The 19671-nt window shown below is 61.5% G+C and overlaps 1 protein-coding gene across 1 annotated transcript in view; it reads right to left on the minus strand.

The window, feature by feature from the left end:
• Positions 1-18826, minus strand: part of NOL4L (nucleolar protein 4 like) — a 124190-nt gene extending 105364 nt beyond the window's left edge. The window contains exon 1 of the mRNA XM_028523843.2: positions 18031-18826. Coding sequence (XP_028379644.1) covers positions 18031-18351 — 321 coding nt within the window. The 5' untranslated portion in view covers positions 18352-18826. The remainder of the gene's footprint in view (positions 1-18030) is intronic.
• Positions 18827-19671: the final 845 nt, after the last annotated feature.

Consider the following 19671-nt stretch of genomic DNA (forward strand, 5'->3'; position numbering starts at 1 on the left):
CGCCCCTCACCCCCAGGGCTGCTCCGAGGCTAGCAGGCTGACTGGGTCACCTGGACGACAGGCACTAGGGGCCGGGCTGCTGGGAGACCTGTCTGGAGACCCAGACTGACCTGCTCAGCAAGGCCAGACACTGGATGGACAGACAGGCCAAGTGGACAATCACATGAGCCCAGACCTCTTCCTCTTCTCAGGGACCTGCCCCAGACTCTGCTGCCTGCAGCCTGAGCTTCCCCACCCCCTGAGCTTTTTTTCAACATCCTCACAACAGACCTTCTGACCCACTAAGCTGTGCCTTACAAAACCTGCTCGGGACCACAAATCTGAAGGTCGCTCTTATTGCACAGCAATGGGAGTACATGCGCACACATGTGCCTGTGCGGGAGGGCAGGCTCAGGGCCATTTCCACTGCCCCCGAGTCCGTGGGGTTCCTGAGCCAGGAGACCCATGCTGGAGCCCTCTATCAGCCCTGCCTCACTGTGACCTTGGACAGGTCACTCACCCTCTGCAGGCTCAGTTTACCCCCTCTGTAAGTCAGGCTATTATTTCCTGACTTACTCCTGGGGCTCTTAGAAGACTCAAGTGATAGGATAAATTCCCAACTGTTGTGAAAACATTTCGAAGCCTTACAAATGCTAGGCTCCGGTTTTAAACATTTACTGAGCACCTCCTACAGGCAGGCACAAGTCTGGGCACTTACAGTACTTCCTGGTGTGTCTCCTACAACCTAACATACAGGCGCTGTATCCCCTTTCTGCAGATGAGGGCACTGGGGCTCAGAGAGTGCTTGCCTCGGGTCACATGGCCAGAAAGCAGTTAGACCCAGGATTGGAAGCCAGAGCTGTCTGAGAGTCAGCCACTAGGAGGGAAGAGTCAGGATGATGGTGTGCTCTTTTCTGAGCCCCTGTGGGTCTTACAATCCCCCTGCAGACTGAAGAGATGGGCGGCAAGGCCCTTGCCCCAGCGCCATCCAGGCAGCTGGCATCTCGCTGGGATGGGCTCTGAGGGCTCAGAAGGAATTTTGTTCTGAGGTATAAGACCTCAAGGGGTGCCCTGGCTGGTGTGGCTCAGTGGCTTGGGACTGGAAACCGAAAGGTCGCCAGTTCGATTCCCGGTCAGGGCACATGCCTGGGTTGCGGGCCAGGTCCCCAGTTGGAGGTGTGCAGAGGCAGCTGATCCATGTTTCTCTCACACGTCAATGTTTCTCTCCCTCTCTTTCTCCCTCCCTCCCCCTCACTCTAAATCTAAATAAATGAAAAGCTTTTTAAAAAAAGATCTCAGGGGGTAAAATGTGGTCTTTTGATTTCCAAATACAGGGGGTGGGGACACTGGCCTCCTTGCAGTTCCTCAAACCCACCAGACGTACTCCTGCCTCAGGGCCTTCGCACGTACAGTTCCCTCTGCCTGGAATGCTTTTCCACCAAATATCTGCGTAACTGGCTCTGTACCTCCTTCAGGGCTCTGTTTACAATGGCACCTCCCCAGTGAGGCCCTCTCTGACACCCTATTTAAAATCCCAGTACCTCCCCCAGCACCTCCAACTCCGCTCAGTCTGTGATCCTTCTCCACAGCGCTCACCGGCCTCTGTCCAGATGGGCGCTCCCCTCGGTTCTCACACAGCGCCAGTCCCCATTAGACGGCCAGTTCTCGGAGGGCGGAGATTTCCACCTGTGTCTCCAGAGAGCAGCCGCTTCACAAACACAGGGGTGGGCAAAAGTCGGTTTATAGTTGCAATACAAATAAATAATACAATAATGAATAAGTAATAGTACAAGAATAAACTCTGTGTTTTGCGTACTCACCACTGTAAACCTACGTTTGCCCACCCCCTGATGTGCGCAACTGAGTGAAACTGACGCCCACAGAGGGAAAGTGGCGGGTCCCTGGGCACACGAGGGCCCCGAGGCAGCATTGAGGTTCAGGCCTTCTGCTCTGCTCCCCCCCTCACTGGCACGGGATCTGCTTGGGTTGGCTGGAACTGGGGTGCAGGTGCCTCCCTGCCCTTTCCAGCGGCATGGGCATCTGCAGTGGGTAGGAGAAGAGCCCCTTCCTGGGGCCCGTGCGAGGGAAGCAGCAAGGGGGGCGGTGTGTGCAGTTGTCCACCTAGGGGACCCTGGCTCCCCGCCTGCCCCCTTCCCACCCCAGATGCCAGAGGCAGGGCTCAGAATAGCACCTTCTTTCCTTTCTTGCATCCTGATTTAGAAAGTGGGATCTCCCCCTGGCAACGTCAACTGCCACAGTGTGGGTGATGGTTCCTTGCCTTCCTGGTGACCTCCCTGGAGGATGGTTCTCAGGGCAGAGGAGTGAGGGCTCGAATCAACCACCCAAGCTTGCTGCGGCGACACCAGCCCTCAAACCCTGCTCAGGCAAGTCAGACTCGTGCGCGTGCCCCTCTGCCGGGCCCAGGAGGCAAGGGAGGGACCTGGAGGGGGCTGGGGGCGGCTACAGTTGAAGTGGCAGGTGGCGGTAGCTGGGAGCAGCTGCTGGTCAGCCGGCCTGCCCGGGCTCACATCCGGGTGCCGCCCTTTGCTCACAGGGGGCCTCTGGCAAGTTGCTTAAGATCTCAGCGGTTCACGGGCTGTTGCAGGCGTCCATTGTGCAAACACGCAGGAAGCACTCGGAGCAGGCCGGGCACCGGTGAGCACTCCGTGAATGCGAGCTGACGCACCGCCGTCACCACCGTGACTGCCCCATCACCACCGCCACCCAGCACTATCACCACCATCATCCCCGCCACAATCACCATCATCAGCACCAGCACTACCATCACTGCCATCACTGCCACCACCACCAACTGCCACGTCCCGTAGCATCTGTCCCTCACAATGCAGCCTGAGCTCTGCCCCACGTGACAGAAAAGGACCTGCACTCCCCACGGCCCACAACTGTGGGGCTCACCACCACACCCCAGGAGGCTCTCGCCAAGTTGTTGAATGAATGAATGAGTGAATGAATGATGACGAGGCTTTTACAGAGAACAAAGCTGCTGACGGAGGAGAAGGAGACTATTCCATCCAGGCCTGCAGACCCCCTGCCCTCCCCAGCTCATTTCTCTAGCTTCTGCTCGCACTTCAGCTGCTGTGCCCGGGAACTCAGAGCCTCCCTGAGCCTCAGACTCCAGTCTCTGCCCTGTACACAACGGACCAGACTCAGCTTCCAAACACCTCCCTCGCTGTGTTCCCCTGTTCGGCTCCCGCTGCTCCCACTGCCCGAGGTCTGGCTTCCTGGGGCCCCGTTAAGGGACCACCTAGTCATACCTTCCTAGCCCCAGGGCTCCCTTCGAGCCAGTTTTTCTTCCCTTCTTTCCAAGGCTGCGTCCCTGCCCTGCCTGAGCTTCCCACCTGGCCAGGAAGGAGTCCAAACGCTTCTGCCGGGGGCTTGACCCGGCCTTCGTAACCGCCTGCTGACCTGCCAGCCTCCTCTGGCTCTCTCAGCCCCTAGACTGGAAGGGCCTGCTTGGTGGACAGGTCAGACAGCCCTCGATGGACCCCGGCCAGCACGCCAGCCCTCGTGTCGGCCCCATAACAGCCCTCATCTGCCATTTTTCAGAGGAGGAAACTGAGGCACAAAGAAGAGAATGAAAAGGCTTAAGGTGTTCGTTGAATAGTTACTGAGTGCCTACTCTGCACCAGGTGCTGGAGACACAGCTGTTAGCAAGATGGCAAATATCCCTGTCCCCGTGGAGCCCCAGAGGAACACACACAAGATCACAATGTATCAGAGGCGGATGGGGTTCTGAAGTTAGAGTAAAGGGCTGGGGAATGATGGGCATTTGGAAATGGCAGTCAGGGAAGGCCTCACAGAGGAGGTGACATTTCACCAGGGCCTAGCGAGGGCTTGAGGAACAGCCTAGAGGCCAGTGAGGCCAAAGGACAGTGAGCAGGAGCCCAGAAGGTGGAGACAGAGGCCAGAGCTGGGCCTCAGGGGCCTTGGTGGCTTTTTCTCAGGGGGTAATGGGGTCCCACTAGAACGTTTTGGGCAGAGAAGGAGTACGGTCAGGTTTACCTTCTAACACAACACTCTGGCAGTGGTGTGAAACAGGGAGGAAATGGGAGGAAGGACAGGGAGTGTTGCTGCTGGGGAGGAGGTGGCAAGCACTGGGTGGGCGGCAAGTGGTGGAAAGGGCCCTGCACTCCCCGCGCCCCCAGAGTTCTGCTTCCCTGGGGAAGGGCGACTCAGAGAAGTTGAACCTGGGGGTAGCAGAGCTAGCTGGGGGACACCAGGCAGAGCCGGCCCCCTGAGCTCAGCAAGCCTGGCGCCACTGGAGAGGAGCCAGGCTCCTGGAGCCAACCAGCTAGATGGCACACCAGGTCCTAGTGTACCCCGACCGTCCACCAGTGGGGGTGCCTGGGCCTCCCAGCTCTGGGGGGGGCAGAGACCAAGCCTGTCCTAGTCACCCCTCCTGCCACAGAGCAGGTGCTCAGTAAATCTTTGTGAAGTGAATGTGCAGGGCCTGATGCACAGCAGGCGCCAGCAAAAGCGCACTGAACAGGCCGGTGAGTGAAGGGATGGGCGCAGCCTTTCAGTGATTGCTGGTGATTTCCCACGTGTGTCTGAGTTCCTTAAAATAACTGCAGCCGATGCAGATCACAGAGCCTTGCCATGAGCCAGGCTCCGGGCTCCGGCTCTCACCTGTGTCCCAAAACCCCGTGCAGGGGCAGCAGATCGAGTCCCCACATCATGAGCCCTGGACGAGGCAGCGGCTGATTCCTGGGGCTCAGCCGAGGACAGAAAACCCCTCCACACCAAAGAACTGCCTCAAGACCTGGGGTCACTGGGCTGACCTATGGGCTGACCTCTCACCTCTGCCTAAAAGAGCAGAAGCCAAAAAAGCTGAGCTTTGGGGGCTGCAAGGGGAACTGGGCATGCGCACACCAGCAGTCCCAGTAATAATAGCAGCGGCAGCGACAACAGTAACGGGCCGGGGCTCCCAGAGCCCCTAACCGGGGGCCCCACCCTCTGCCAGGCTTCCGAAGCCCTGACTCTCACAACAATCCAGAGAGGCAGGTCCCACCATTACCCAACTTTCTAAACGCAGAAACTGAGGCACAGAGAGGCTGAGTAAGTTGAGTGAGTCACACAGCAAGTACGTGGAGGACTCAGGATTCAGACCCAGGCAGCCCAGCTCCAGGGCCGTGCACTTCAGGGAGGGACTGACACGTGAAGGACTGAACCCCTCTGGCAGGGGAACCAGGTGGGGGGATGGGTGGTCTGGGCACTTCTCGCCCCCTTGGGACCTCTATTCTGTGGTTGTTGTGGCTTTAAGTCATGTGTGTGTTCCCTTGAAAACAAATCTCTCTGTGTTCCTTCGGGCTCCTCTGTCCGCAGTGCCTCTTGCCCCGTCTTCGGGGCCCCATCCCCTCTCTCTCATTCCATGGCTGCCCTCTTCATAAGTGCCCTCCCTAGTTCCTCCCCCGCTTCTGTGGCACCTGCTCCCTGCCCCGGTCCCCACCAGTGCCACGCAGAGCAGGCACTGACCACGCATCTCTTTTTGGGACTCCTGGCAGCTGGCTGTGGCCTAGATGAAAGGCTGAGCCTTGTCTCACGCAGGTGGGCACAAACGCCCCCCCTTCCCCTGTCTCAGCTGAAGTGGGGCACGCTGGCTGGCTGGCTGGCTGGCTACGGGGCTCTACACCACTCCCTGACCCTCCCTTAATCACAGAATCCCTCGGCGACCCCCGAGGGTCAGCCCCACCAGTAGACTCTGTGCCTAAGCAACACATCCTGGCGTCAGCACAGGCTGCCAGACAGACCCACGCCTGCCTCCCCAACTTGGGGAGGGCCCTAGTCCAAGCCCATGGAATACAAGAGGGGCCCCCCGGATCTGAGCCTTGTCAACAGGCTGGGAGACTTAGGGAGCCAAGGACACACTTCTCTGGGGCATGGGCTCAAGTCCCCATGCTGGTTCTTACCAACTGTGTGACCTTGGGCATGTTACTTAACCTCTCTGAGCCCAACACCCTCAGCAGCAAGAGGAGGATCATAATGATAACCTTGTTTGAACACTCACATGGGGTCATGGGCATAAGTATCCAGCAGGGCGCCTGGCACTTCGCAAGCACGCAACAAATACGAGCTGTGTCAGGACTGTGATTGTCTTTACTGGGTAGCAGGCGCTGACTGCGTACTTCATGCCTCTCAGAGTATCCCCACAACCACCCTAAAATGCAGCTGATGTCATTATCCCCATTTTATGGATGTGGAAACGGAGGCTTGGAGAGGCTGAGATGTGTCCATGGTGCTGCACAGATGACTGGTGAGGTGGGATTTGAACCCAGGGCTCTCTCCCCAGGAAGAATGCCCACTCGTGGTCCCATAATGGGCAGCCGGGACCTGGCCCTCCTTCCCTGACAGCCAGCTTCTGATCGGACCAGCAGGGCTTCTGGCCTCTCCTTCCTACCTGCTTTGGCTCAGCGCCTTCCCCCTGCCCTCTGGCTTCCATCAAGGCCTTCTCTCATCCAGATCTGGCTGGGGCGGGGCGGGGGGGTTGGTCCATCCATCCTCGGGCACAGATCCAGCTGACCACCCCTCATCCTGGAAGCCTTCCCCTCCAGTACACATACCCCTCCTTCACTCTCTTCTACCTCTGGCCACCGCCCCTTCTGCAGTTCTCTGCTCCAGTGTCCCCTGGTCCTGCCCAGGCTCTGCACCCCTGGGTCCCATGCCACTGGTCACAGCACAGGCACAAGCAGAGAACACTTCTGTTTGCTGTGTTAAGCAACTCACACGGAGTCTCTCTCTTCACATCCACACGGCAAGCCTGAGTGATGGGAAATACTCACACTGAGCCTATTTTGTACAGGAAGAAACTGAGGCCCCAGAAGGAATAGCTACTCGTTTCAAGGTCATCCAGCCGGGGAGTCGTGGAGCTCCGTTCAAACCCGGGACCGGTCTGGGCTCCACTGCCCAGCTCAGCAGCATTGCCCCATATGGCCTTGTGATAGATTCTAGAGTTATTGACTTCATCGCACTCCTAATCAATCCTAATTACAGCTTCCTTTTATTGAGAGCTTGCCTGTGTGTCCACACCCCAGCACAGGTGCTCCTACACCACAGGTTATAGCAGTGTGCGGAGAGAGAACACAGACGGAAGGGGACGTGAGTGTGGCCACAGCTGTCACAGCCCCCATTCTGCAGGTGAGGGCGCAGGCTCGGCGTGAAGAAGAGACTCGCCCAAGGCTGCGCATCAGCAAATGGCAGAGCCTAGACCCAGCCTCCGCCTCCACACTGCCCACCGCTCTGCTGGCCTACAGCAGCCTCACAGTCAACGTAAAACCCTCTGCCCCTTGGCCTGCTCCAGTCGCAGCCTCAGATCTCCCAGGGAGGCCCCATTCCCACAGAGCTTCCCAGCCTGAACTCTCTGAACTGCCTCCCCGCCTCTCCCCACCTTGGCCCAGGCTTCCCTATCAACCCACGCAGGGGCTCCTAACAAGTGGGGAGGGGGTCCTCCAAGGGACCCCAATATGGAGCAACAGCTCCTACCCTGTGGCCTGCCTGGCCAGCTTGGTTTTATGCCATCTTCCCAACCACCCCACAGGGCGTGGATTATGCCCCACTTACACAGAGGGGGCCAGGGGATCCGGGCAGGCAAGCCATTTACCCGGACCCAGGAAGCTGGGGGCAGAGCTGCGATTCCATCGTGGGTCTGTGGTTGCTCACGTCCTGCTCCCACCTCCCCTCCCTGCGGTTGCTCCACCTGGCGGAGCCTCTGTTGCCCCGGCAGACTCTGCTGCGCATCCCCACAAAAATGACAACCCCACTCTTGGAGCATTTCACATGGTCCTCTCCTGTGGTCTTCCCAGCAACCCTGTAGGGGTGGGACGATCATCAGACCCATTTTTCAGATGAAGAAACTAAAGCACCAAGTGGTTCCTTAACTGGATTCCTTGCGGAGGTTGTGCCTTGGTTTGCTAACCTGTAAAATGGGGTCATACTGACCTTCTGGGGTGACTGGGGAGGATGCAAGACTGTGGAAGCTGGGGGCTCTTGGAGACACTCTTGAGACGCTCTCAGACAAGGCTCGAGGCCTGGGTGCCTTTTTTCTGAACCCACCAGCATCCAGTCAGCCTGGTCTGCCAAAGGAAGGGCCTGGCGTCTCCTTGAACATTTTCTCGGCCCAGGGGTGCTGAGAAAACGATGAGTCATCCTCCTGAGCACAGGCCTCCCAGGAGCCTGCACCGGGTCCCAGCCGGGGCGGGAGAGGCTCGGGGCCGGGATGGGGGCCCTGGAACATGATGACTCGGAGCTGCCCCACTGAGGCCTGAGTCACCAGGTCCCCTCCAGGCTTGCCCCCGCCGCATACTACTGGCCTGCAGGACGGCACTTGGAGTTTGCCCACTGGACCCTGCCCCTGTGCCTTCAGCCCAAACTTGTGCATCTGTCTGCATTTCTGGTGTCATAAACACCCCTCTTTCCACCCAAAAATGGGTCAACCGTGACCCTTGAGCCTCCCTAGCCCCCCACCTCCCAGGTCACCAGTCCCGGCCACTCAACCTCTCGTCCCATGAGGAAACAGCCCCTCCTCTTTGTCCCAGGCCAGAGAGTGGTGTGAAGCGCTTCGACAGGGGGCTTGTTATTTCCGAGGGCATGTGGAGAGGGGCCTGCCCAGGCGGCAGGGGCTCTGCCAGGCGGAACCCCCGTCAGGAAGGCCAGAGGGTGGCATGGCCAACCACGGCCCTGCATTTGGGTCCCAGCTCTGCCACCAGCTTCTGCGCCCAGCCTTCTCTCTCTGCACCTGTTTCTCAGCCTCCCGTTTCTCCGTCTCCGGAACGCATCTCCCTCTCGCCACAGCATTTCGAAGATTCCTTCTAAAATCCATACCTGACCTCACCTCCCCTCTGCTTAAAGCCCCCCTGTGAGCTCCTTGCTCTCCTTGAGATGACACACGAGCTCCTCTGAGTGGCTTTCCAGATCCTTCTCCTCCATCTGGCCTCAACCAATTTCACCAGCTCATCCCTTCTCTACCCCAGAGCCGCTCTCAAGCTGATCTGACCAGTTCCCCACCCCAGCCCCGTTTAACGCGTTCCGCAGGACAGGCCTCTCCGGCGAAGGCGGCTGGGTCCCCATCGCACACACTGGAACCTGTCCCGCCTCCCGGCCCCTGTCCCTATCTCCACTCCACGGGGATGAGCGTCCCTGCTCTGCTCTTGCTGAAAAATTCGTTTTGGCCCTCAAGGTCCAGCTCAGATGTCACTTCCCTGACAGCGCCCTGGACAACCTGGAGCAGGAGGATGAGTCTGGGCCCCCAGGGGCGCCTGAGGCTCTCAGTGCAGACCTGGGTGAGTGGTTCTCAGACTCCAGCTTGAAGATAGCCGCTGTCAGGGATGCTTCCTCCCACCTGCCCCCTAGGGGAGCTCCCTAGGGAGCCCCCTAGGGGCAGGGCTGTTCTGGGCCTCGGGGCTACAGCAGTGAATGAAACAGACAGGTCTGCCCGGTAGAGCTCATAGCCTTATGGAGAGACATATATTGCACTAAACCCATACACTAGTAAACATATTTATACCTGTATATCTCTATCCATATCTATCTATCTATCATCTATCTATCTATCTATCTATCTGAAGTCAGGGGTTGATAAAAGCCAAGGAGAAAAATTAAGTCAAAAGGGGTGGAGGGAGAAGGTCCAAGCAACCTAAGGTGGTCTTGGCTGGGTGATCGGGGAAGAGGTAACATTGCAGCAAAGACCCGAGAGATGAGCGGGAAGCAGCCAGGCAGAGATCTGGGGGAAGAGTGCTCCTGTCTGGGAGCACAGCCAGTGCGAGGGCCCTGGGGCAGCACCGTGTCTGGCGGGCTGCGGGACCACAAGGAGGCCAGTGTGGCCAAGCCCGAACGAGCAAGGGGAGGGAGGAAGGAGGTGAAGGCCGCAGGCAGCCTGGGCCAGACTGTGCAGGGCCGTGTCGGCTCTAGGAAAGACTTTGGCTCTTGCTTTGGGTGAGACAGGAGCCTTGTGGCGTTCTGAGCCGAGGGAAGGAGGGAAGAAATCTGATTTGCTTTTTGCAAAGTTCCCTCTGGATTACAGAGGGGACTGCAGGGGGCGGGAGCGGACACAGGGAGCCTCGTGGGGCGGTGGGTGCATCTCCAGGCTTGGACAGGGCCGGTGGCAGTGGCAGTGGTGAGAAGGTGAACTTGGAGATGTACTTAGAAGGTAGAATCAACAAATTTGAAAACGGTTGGATGAGGTAGGGCAGTCGGTAAGAGAAAGAAAGTACAAAACGACTCCAGGTGTGGCCTGAGAGGAAGAAGCATGGAGCTGCTGCTGCGATGGGAAGGACAGCGGGAGACGCCAGCGAGTGGGCAGGTGAATGCATGAAGGACCCACGGGGCGGGGCAGTCAGACGGGTGAGCACCAGCACTGGTGCTCTGTGGGACCCCGAGTGAGTCTCTCCACTTTCGACCTTAGTTTCTCCACCTGCAGCCGAGAGGCCCCGCGTCCCAGGGCGGCCGAGAGGACTGGATGCTGAGGGGGTCGATGACCTTGTGGGGAGAGGACAGGCCCAGCCTCCCAACTCCCCTCTCTCCCCTACCCCGGGCAGCCTGCCCAGGCTGCAGTTGAGATGAGAAGGGAAGGGGCAAGGGGGAGGGGTGGCATCTGTCTTCCACCAGGCTGGGTCTGGGCCAGTGGGAGGACTGCTTTGAGCTCTGAGAAGCCTTTGTGGAGTGCCCTCAGATGAGGGGGCGTCATGAGCCTGGGTGGGGTGGCAGGCTACAGCACCTGTGGACCCCTGCCCCTGCGTCCCAGGGCACAGAGGATCAGACAGCCACGGACCCCGCGCCCTGCCAAGCTCTCATCCACCTCACAGAATCCAGGGGAGAGTAAATGAAATGAAGTGTCTGGCACCTGGCAGGGGCTTGAAAACACAGGAGATGTGCTCAGACCCCTGCCAAGGGAAGTAATCCTTGCCCCAGCCTCATTGTGCCCCCTGCAAGACCCCAGGGTCCAGAACTCAGGCTTCCGGGCAGGGACTGGGGCAGGGGTGGGAATGGGGGTGTGTGTGAGAAGCCTCCGGGAGGTTCATCCTTCCACCTTTCTACCTAGTGGGTGACCACAGACCTTGGTAAAGCCCCCACCCTCTTCCCTGTAGCACCCTGACCTCTGGGGCCCGGCACCTCCAGCACCAGGAGGGGATTCAGAGGCAGGAGGGACCATAGGAGACTTCACTGCACAATAACTAGGGAAACTGAGGCTCACAGCAGGGCAGGAGCCAGCAAGGGCAGAGAGACCCCAAGCGTTCATGTCCACAGCTCTGGGGGCTTACACCAAACCTATGTTCTCCACCGAGCCTTCCCTGGCATTCTGAGCAACTCGGAACACCACCACGCGGGCTCCCAACGGGGCGGCAGACAGAGAGATGACTAAGACAATCTCCAGTGAACGCATAGTTGCTGCCCACCTACTACGTGCCAGGACCTTTGCTGGGTGCTTCATTTCTGCTGTCCCATTCAATACCCATGGGATCTTTAATCACCATCCCCATCTTCCAGATGAGAAAAGTGAGGCTCGGTGAGACCACACAGCAACTGACATTCCCTAGGACTTGCTATCCACAGGCTTCAGGCTCTACGTGCGTGAATGTGCTTGCTTCAGGCTCTATGTGCGTGAATGCGCTTGTCTTCACGCCGGCCCCTCACACCTGTCCTACGAAGGCGATAGGGTTACCAGCTCCATTTTACAGATGAAAAAACTAAGGTTAAATTGGTAAAAGGGCAGAGCTGGGATTTGAAATCAGAGACCTGCAGCTTGAAACCCCAAGCCCTTGACCTCCCTTCTAGGTCAAACTGGGCCGGGGCAGAAAGCTGACTCTGGAGTCCTTGTTCTAATAAGCCGCCTGTCCCGGTGGACCCTCACCCAGCTTCCTTCTGCCCGCTCTCCTGCTTTGGGGTCCAGAGGCCAGGCCTGCCCTGACACAAGTCATCAGAGTGACCTCTGCAAATGAGGCGAGAGCCTCTTCCAGTTTGCCAAGCCTCCTGAAGTGGGGCTTCGGAGCCCACTTTCCAGGTGAGAAAACTGAGCCTTGGAGAGGTCGAGCGGGCTTCCTGCCTGTGTCCTGTGTAAGGAAGCAGCTGAGTTGGGATCCCACAGGTCCTGGACCCACCCCAGCCCCCATGGTGCCTGGCTTTGGGCTTCCTAAGTGCCACCATGGCAAAGATCACAAGCTTTGCCCTGCTGCCCTATAGGGCAGGGCATAGGGGAGGAAGAGGACGAAGGCTAGATACAGGGGGGGTGCCTTGGCCACTGTCATGGGGACAGGGACATGGTGCTACCTCTTCTCTCCACTCCCTCCCTCACACTTGGCTGCAGCAGCTGCTGAGACCCTGGGGGCAGGGGAGGCCAGGGCAGCAGTTCAGGCTGGCCTGGTTATGACAAGGGACACCCCTGTCCATGCAGCACTGCCAGACCGATGGGGTTTTTTCAATAGGATCCTGAACATGTGTGCATGCACACACGGGCACACCCGTGGTCTGCTGAAGCCCACACCCCAGGTGCTTGCACGTCTGCCAATGCAGGTGCTCACAATCGCACACACTCACAAGCACTCAGGCTCCCCTCCACCTGTACACACACACACACACACACACACACACACGTACACTGCCCCGGCACATAGCAGCCCACCCTGCACATGGACCGGCACATGCACACTCACGCCCACGCAGTCACACTTCTGCCCGCACATGCACACAGCGCCCACGTGCACACACATGCTCTACCACGAGTTCACGCACACGTGTGCAGTACTCACCCCCACCATCCCCAAGGTAAGAGCTGGCTTGGAGAAACACGGGTTTGCCCGAGCAGGTTGTGTTGTCCCTGGGCAGCCCAGGCCATCGGCTTCCTAAGCGCCAGTCTTCCCTGAAGCATTTTTAAGATACCAGATGGGCTTCCCGACTCTCAGACAGTCAGGGGCGGGAAGGCTGCCTGCAGAGGGCCGTGAGGCAGGGGCTGTTCATGCCAGGTCTGACCCCAAGGAGAAGGGAGCACGCTGTCTCCACTCCCCGGGAGGTGCTGACCCAGGACCCTGAGGGGAGGTCCCAGGGAGGCAGAACCTGATCCTCCAGCATCACCCAAGCTCTAAAATACAGTCCCCCAGAGTCCCCAAGACCATATTCACCAGCATTACCGAGGCTTAATTAACAAAATAGCCCACGTCTGCCGTGAGAAATCCAAATGGGGCCCGTGCCAGGCGCCACTGGCAACCTTCACCCCAAAGTCCCCCAGGACCCCAGACAGCAGAGGCCCCCTCCCTTCTTCCTACCCCATACCCATCCTAGCGAACCCCAGGAAAGCCCTCAGACACCTCACAGAGCCAATCCTGCCTCAAGCGCCAGCCTACGACTACAGACGTGTTGACCACAGGGAGTCTCCCAGACTACTGCAGACTAAGACGTAATGGACCAAAAGCTTGTCGTGAAGGACCTGGGCTTTCAAACTGGGTCAGGATGCGTGACACCTCAGACAGGGTCAGAATGGACGCGTGTGTGGGTGGCACCCAAGCTCAGGGCTTGTCCCTATCGGCAGCGACCTTGGTGGCGTTCCGAGCCTCCCTGGGCCTCAGTTTACTCATCTGAGGGATGGCAGTAATAACGGCACCGACCCGGGCTGCTGTGAGAACACGATAGGTCACCGCGTCTCAGCGTCTCAGCACAGCGACGGGCACAGAGCAGTAACCCAGAAAGGGCCACTGCGGTGATAATTTGAAGAAAAGCAGGAAATACTGAAGTATTCAACCGAAGGTCACAGCATATATTACACTGAGCTAAGTCAGAGGCCATTTCCCGCCCAGGCCAGCGGCCGCAGGTGCCAAAGGTTTACACAAAAGCTCTGGGGACAACGACTGAAGACTGTGAAAATGCTCTCCACTAAATGAACGCTGTCTGCAAACTGGGAAAAGACCACCATTAGTCAATTTGGCCAGCAGAGCACCTGGGGTCCAGCTCGCTAGAGCCGGGGGTTGAGAGTGGAGTTTGGCAATCTGGAGTTTCCCCTCAGGGAATGAAGCCCTAATGGGAGGGGCGGGGCGGGGCGGGGGTCCCCAGCATGTGACAGGCCACAGAGAAGCCACAGTGGAGCAGAGAGGTCTGCATCCCAGTCCTGGCGCCCAGTCCACAGAAACTTCCTCTCCTGTGGGCCTCAGTTTTCCCATCCGGTAGATGGTGGAGCTGAGCTGAGAACATCTTTCTCCAGGACTGCCCCGGGCCCCTCTGGGCCAGGGTGTTGACAGATGGCCCAGGGTCCCACCACAGACACAACCCGTGGCCCTTGCAGGCCCCAGAGACCGTCCCACTGAGAGACCAGAGGGAAAGGAAAGCGGCTGGTTCACTTTGTGGCTGACACTGGAAGAGAATCAGAGGGTCTCACCCCCGAGGGGTTCGCTTCCCCGGCTTGGCAGGCCACGGAGGCCGGAGCAGTCCAAACACAAGAAATAATAAATCCTACCCAGGCTCTGCCCAGCCAGGAGGCCCGGCTGGCTCTTGTCATAAAAAGATCTTATCCCCATGAGCACCCTGTGCCCAGCGTGGAGGACTCCGCCCTCCTCCCCTCAGCCCTCCGCCTCCACTTCTATTTCCTGTGACAACCTGCAAACTGAAGACCAACTTGCCTCTCCACCCACCCCCCCACGCCCAGGCTTCTGCTCGACCCCCGCCCTGCCCCGCCCCCCACCAGGGCCCCAGCTGCAGGAGGCCCAGGCAGAGTGTAATTCCCCTTGCCCTCCTCTCAGCCCTCGGCCGGTCCGGACAGATTAAGCCTTTGTCACACACACCCAGAAAAGCTCAGGGCCAGATGGGACAGGACAAGTGGTGTCAGATCATCGACCCGCTGCTGGCCGGGACTCAGGGAAGCGCCCCGACCACAGCACCACATATGGCTGTGGGAGGAGGAGAGGGGGCCCAGGGAGGGGCAGCAACATGGACGAGAGACACACACCACAGCTACCCTTGAGACTTGAGCCCGTGCAGGGCATCCTTGTTCAACCGCTGGATGACCAAACTCCCACACCTCCTCTTTCCTGGAACTGCTCTGCCTGGCTTCTTGATCGCCCCCTCAGTTGTGCCCACCTCCCCCGCCAGCTGTGTGCCCCGGGAGCAGGCACAGAGTCCAACCCATCCCAATGCCCCAGTGCCCCTCAACAGGCCTGTGGGTGCTAAACAAATGCCTTGGACAAAGGTTTATGGCCCAATGACCTTCATAAAACCCACCCAGGACAAAACTACAGGATCTTTCCCAACTGCCACCAGAGGCAACAATAACTTTAAGTGTGTGTGTGTGTGTGTGTGTGTGTGTGTACGTGTGCAGGCCAGTGAAGGTGGGGGACGTCCTCGGCACCTTTCAAAGAAGGTCCCATTCAGGCCCTCTCAGGAAGAGGCAATGGCTGCCCCTGAATTCCCAGCAGGATTCATTCCTCTTAGATCAGTGAAAAGGAAAATGGAAATGTAAAAATAATAACTGAGCCCCAGGAAGGTGCTTGAAGATGGGGGTGGCAAGACTAGGGGCATCTCCTGCCGGCTGGCTCCGGTTGGCTGGGCAAGTGGCAGGTAACTAACAGGCTCTCTGGGGACCAGCAAGCTAGGCAGGCCGGCATGGGGAGCTTGAGGGGCGGGTTGTCACAGGAGGGCATGTCTGTTGTGTTTGTCATCCTTCTGGAAGCCTGGGCAGGGAGGCCTGGGTCCCCTTTCTCTTCCTCCCAGGCAGGTGGTCCCTTGGGGAAGGCTTATTATTGGTCTGGGAGCCACAGTGGAGGCTTATGGGGCTCCTCCTGCCAGGGCGGGTCAGTGTGGGCGTCATGAAGGTTGTGAAGAGACTGGCTGGGCTGGCCCACTGGGGCCCAGACCCAGCACCCAATTTCTGCATGTGGCCTGGACCTGGTGTGTGTGCTTGCTCCACCTTGACAGCTGCGTGGCTGAGGGGTTAGGGGGACTGCCCTATCACACACTGCCCTACCACTCCCTAGAGGGGAGTTAGACCTGCACAGTGAACCCGGGAGCCAGCTGCCAAGTCCGAGGGTCATTGCCCCCCAACTCCAGGAGTCGGTGCAGTGAGGGCTTCTGCCTCAGACTAAGGAGATTGGGCCAAGGCTCCCAGCTCCTTAGGGAGGGATAACCCTGATGCAGTGGATGGGGGTGGGGGGGCAGCCCTAACTGATCTGGGAAGCCTAGATGGCTCAGGGCAATGACCCGAGGTAGGGGCACAGACCCAGCCAACCATCTGGTGGGTCACTGACCTCCAAAACCCACACTTAGGCTAGGGACACTAGCCCAAGACAGGGGAGAAACGAGAGGGATAGGAACTGGCAGGGTAGGAGGGGCTGACCTAGGCTGGGGAGAGGCAATGACCCATATTCCCCGCGTGGGAAAGTGGGCACTGATTTAGGCTGGGGGAGGGGTCCCTGACTCGACCGGGGGAGGGGGCTGTGACCCAGACTCCCTGGGTCTGGGGGAGAGCACTGATTTAGGTTGGGGTAGGGGTGGTCCCTGACTCTCGCCGGGTGGGACTCTGCCCCAGCCTTCCCCTTCAGGAATCGGGCCCCGGCGCGCCCCCGGCCCGGCCCTCTGCTCTGGGTCCGGCCCGAGGCGGCAGCGGCGCAGCTGGGCTGCTGGCGGCCGCAGCGGCAGCCGCGCGGTTATCAGCGCTCCTCGCAGATGGGCCGCCCGCCCTCCGCGCTCGCGGCGCCCCACTCCCCGCGGCCTGCAGCCCCGTCCCCTGGGCGAGGGGGGAGGCGCCTCCGGATCCGCTCCCTGGCTCCCGCCTCCCTCCCTCGCGGCCCCCTCACCCCGCGGGCCGGGCCCGGGCGGCCGCCGGAGGGGGAGGAGGAGGGGGAGGGGACAAGTGCACTTTTCGTAACGACCGAATCAATTGTGTGTGAAGAGCCCGCTCTGGCCGGGGACCGGGCTGAGCGCGGGGCGGGCGGGCCGGACGGGGGAGGAGCACAGAGGGGGGAGCGGGAGAGCGAGCGAGGGAGGGAGGCCGGCGCGGGGCGGCCCCGCTCGCTCGCTCCGGCCGGGCGAGGCCAGGGAGGGAGTGAGGGGGGCAGGGAGGAAGGCCGGCCCGGCCCGAGCGGGCCCGGGGCTGAACGCACTCGTGGAGGGTCTCCGCGACGGAAAGTTCAAAGCTCAGCAGCGCCCCGGGAGCAGCTGACCCCCCCAGCCCCCACCCGCTGCAGAACAATGAGGTCCCGGCGGGGGAGCCGCGGGGCCCGCGCCGCACGCCCTCTCCAGGGCGCCCCGGGCCGGAGGGGACGCCCCCGCCCGGCAGCCCGCCTCCTCCCTCCCGGCTGCTGCGGTTCCCCGCCCCCTCCCCTACGCCACCCCGCCCGGACCCGGCTGGCCCCGGGGACGGGGGAGGGGAAAGGATGGATAGGTCAGGCCGCCCCCGTCCCAGGGAGGGGGAGCCAGGGGCCCCGGGGGCGGAGGGGGCGCCCCACCCACCCGCGGGAGGCTGCTCCTGCGCCAGGCTGCGGCTCGGGCTGCCCCTCCCCGGGCCAGCCCCGGGTGGGGTCGGGGCGACAGTGCCCAGGCGGGCCCCCTCCCCGGGCACTGGGGAGGCGAGTGGACTCCCCGTCCCGTGGCTGCCCCTGCCCCCCCGCCCGCGGCACCACCCTCCACACACACACACACACACACACACACACACACACACCGCCCAGCCGGCCCGGGGGCGGGAGCGCGAGGCGCCCGGGACAGGCAGCCCTGGGGCGGGCGGGGTGGGGGGGAGGTACGGGCTTCGGAGAAGCCGCCTGCTGGCGGGGGGAGGGGACAGGAGGACGGAACATGCTGGGGTGAGCAGCCCGGGACAGCCCGCCCCGCACGGCCACGGCCCGGGCAGCGGCGCAGAGGGGGGCAGGGACGCCCCGAACCCGGAGCGCAGTCTGGGCGGGCCAGGGCGGGCGGGTGAGCAGGGACGCGTGCGCCTCGGGCGGGCCAGACACACGGACAACCTCAGGGACACAGGTTCGGACACACATCCACACCCCCACCCCGCCCCCGCCCGCCCCGAGCCCCGCGGCGGGACCGGCCCGTGGCCGCCGCGCTCGCACTCACCGAGCCCGTCTTGACCGGCACATACACCACTTGGCCCATCTTGGGTTCCCGGCTGCTGCCCAGGCGGAAGCCCTTGGAGCGCACCCAGAACTGGAACTTGCCTTTCTCGCCGGCCGCCGGGCCGCTGCCCGCGCCCGTCCCGCCGCCGCCCTGCAGGACCTCGGTGATCCGCTGGTATTTGCTGCGTGTCACCGTCTTGGTTTTGGCCGAGTCGCCGTAGGTGCGCAGGCACCAGTCCCGGAACTGGCGGCCCAGCTCCGAGTCCCCGGGACTGCGCTCGCGCTCCCAGCCCCCGCGCAGCAGCAGCGTCGGCTTCGGCATCCTCCCGCCGCGCCCGGCGCCCTCGGGGGCGGGCCGGCCACCCGGCCGCCCGGTGCCGGGACTGGGCTGGGCTGGGCTGGGCTGGGCCGGGCCGGGGCGCGCCGCGGCCCGAGCTGTCCCGCGGTGTGGCTCCGGCGCGGCTGCCTGATGGGCACGGGCGGCGGCCGGACGCACGGGGCTGCGGCGCGCTCTGTCCTGCTCGGGCGGCGGCGGCGGCGTTGGCGGCGGCGGCTCCGGCTCGCCTCCTGCTCCGCCTCCTCCTCCCCCCGGCCGGGATGCAGGAGCGATGGAGGCAGCTCCGGGCCCGGAGGTGCAGAGGGGGCGGGCCGCCCCGCGGGCGGCAGGGGGAGGCGGGAGGCGGGGAGCGGCCCCGGGCGCGGAGAGCGAGACCGAGCCTGGGCGCGGGCGGCGGCGGAGGCTGTCAGCTCGCGCGGCTCATCCTGCTCTTGCTCAGGCTCCCGCTGCCGCTGCTCTTCCTCCTCCTCCTCCTCCTCCCGCGCCCGCCTCCACCACGCCGCGGGATCCCACCTGTTAGAGCGTCGCAGCCTTCGCCGCCGTCCCCTCCACCCTCCCGCGCCCGCCCGCGGGGCCCAGCCTCCGCCCCGGCCCGGCCCCTGGGGGCGCGGAGGCTGCCGCGCCCGCAGCCACTGGGAGGGCAGGAGCCGCAGGCGCGCAGTGCTCAGCCCCGGGACTGAGTTCCCTCTGTCCGGGCCTGGCCCAAGCCTCCCAGGCCGCGCTCGGACCCGACCTGGCGGTCTCACAGGGAGTAGGGCACCGACCCCGCCCGGCCACTGGCGTCCCTGCCTCCCGGGGCAGCCCCGCCCGATTTTAGCCCGGCACTGGAGGTACAGGGCAGGGCCCCTTCCCTCGCGGCAACTGGCCTGACCTCTGGTGCGAGCCCGGGGCCAGAAGAGCAGTGTTCCCCTAGGGAACCCCTAACTGCCGTCCGTGGGGCCCGTCAGCCTCACCCCAAATTCCCCAAAGTTTGGCCAGCCTGGCTTCTGCCAGCCCCACTGCTTTGGGACAACCCCAGGCCCCCGGGGACGTGGTCAACATTGGCGGATGGCCTCGCCCAGGCCAACCCCACCAAAGCTTCACGCACACTCAACACACCCATAAATTCAGCCTGAGCTACCCTGCCTTTGTCGGTGCGCCTTGGCCTAGAATCTTGTGCTGAGTAAACTCAGGTGGCCTGCCATCCACCTCCTCTCCCCAGGGCTTAGCTTGAGTAGAGCCAGCCCCCTCCCCCTTAGTGAAATTACCAACATAAATAAAGGCACAAGCCAATTCCCCAGAATTTCTGCCCTCCTTTCTTAACTG

The sequence above is a fragment of the Phyllostomus discolor genome, chromosome 9 (genome assembly GCF_004126475.2).
Source record: "Phyllostomus discolor isolate MPI-MPIP mPhyDis1 chromosome 9, mPhyDis1.pri.v3, whole genome shotgun sequence".
NCBI lineage: Eukaryota > Metazoa > Chordata > Mammalia > Chiroptera > Phyllostomidae > Phyllostomus > Phyllostomus discolor.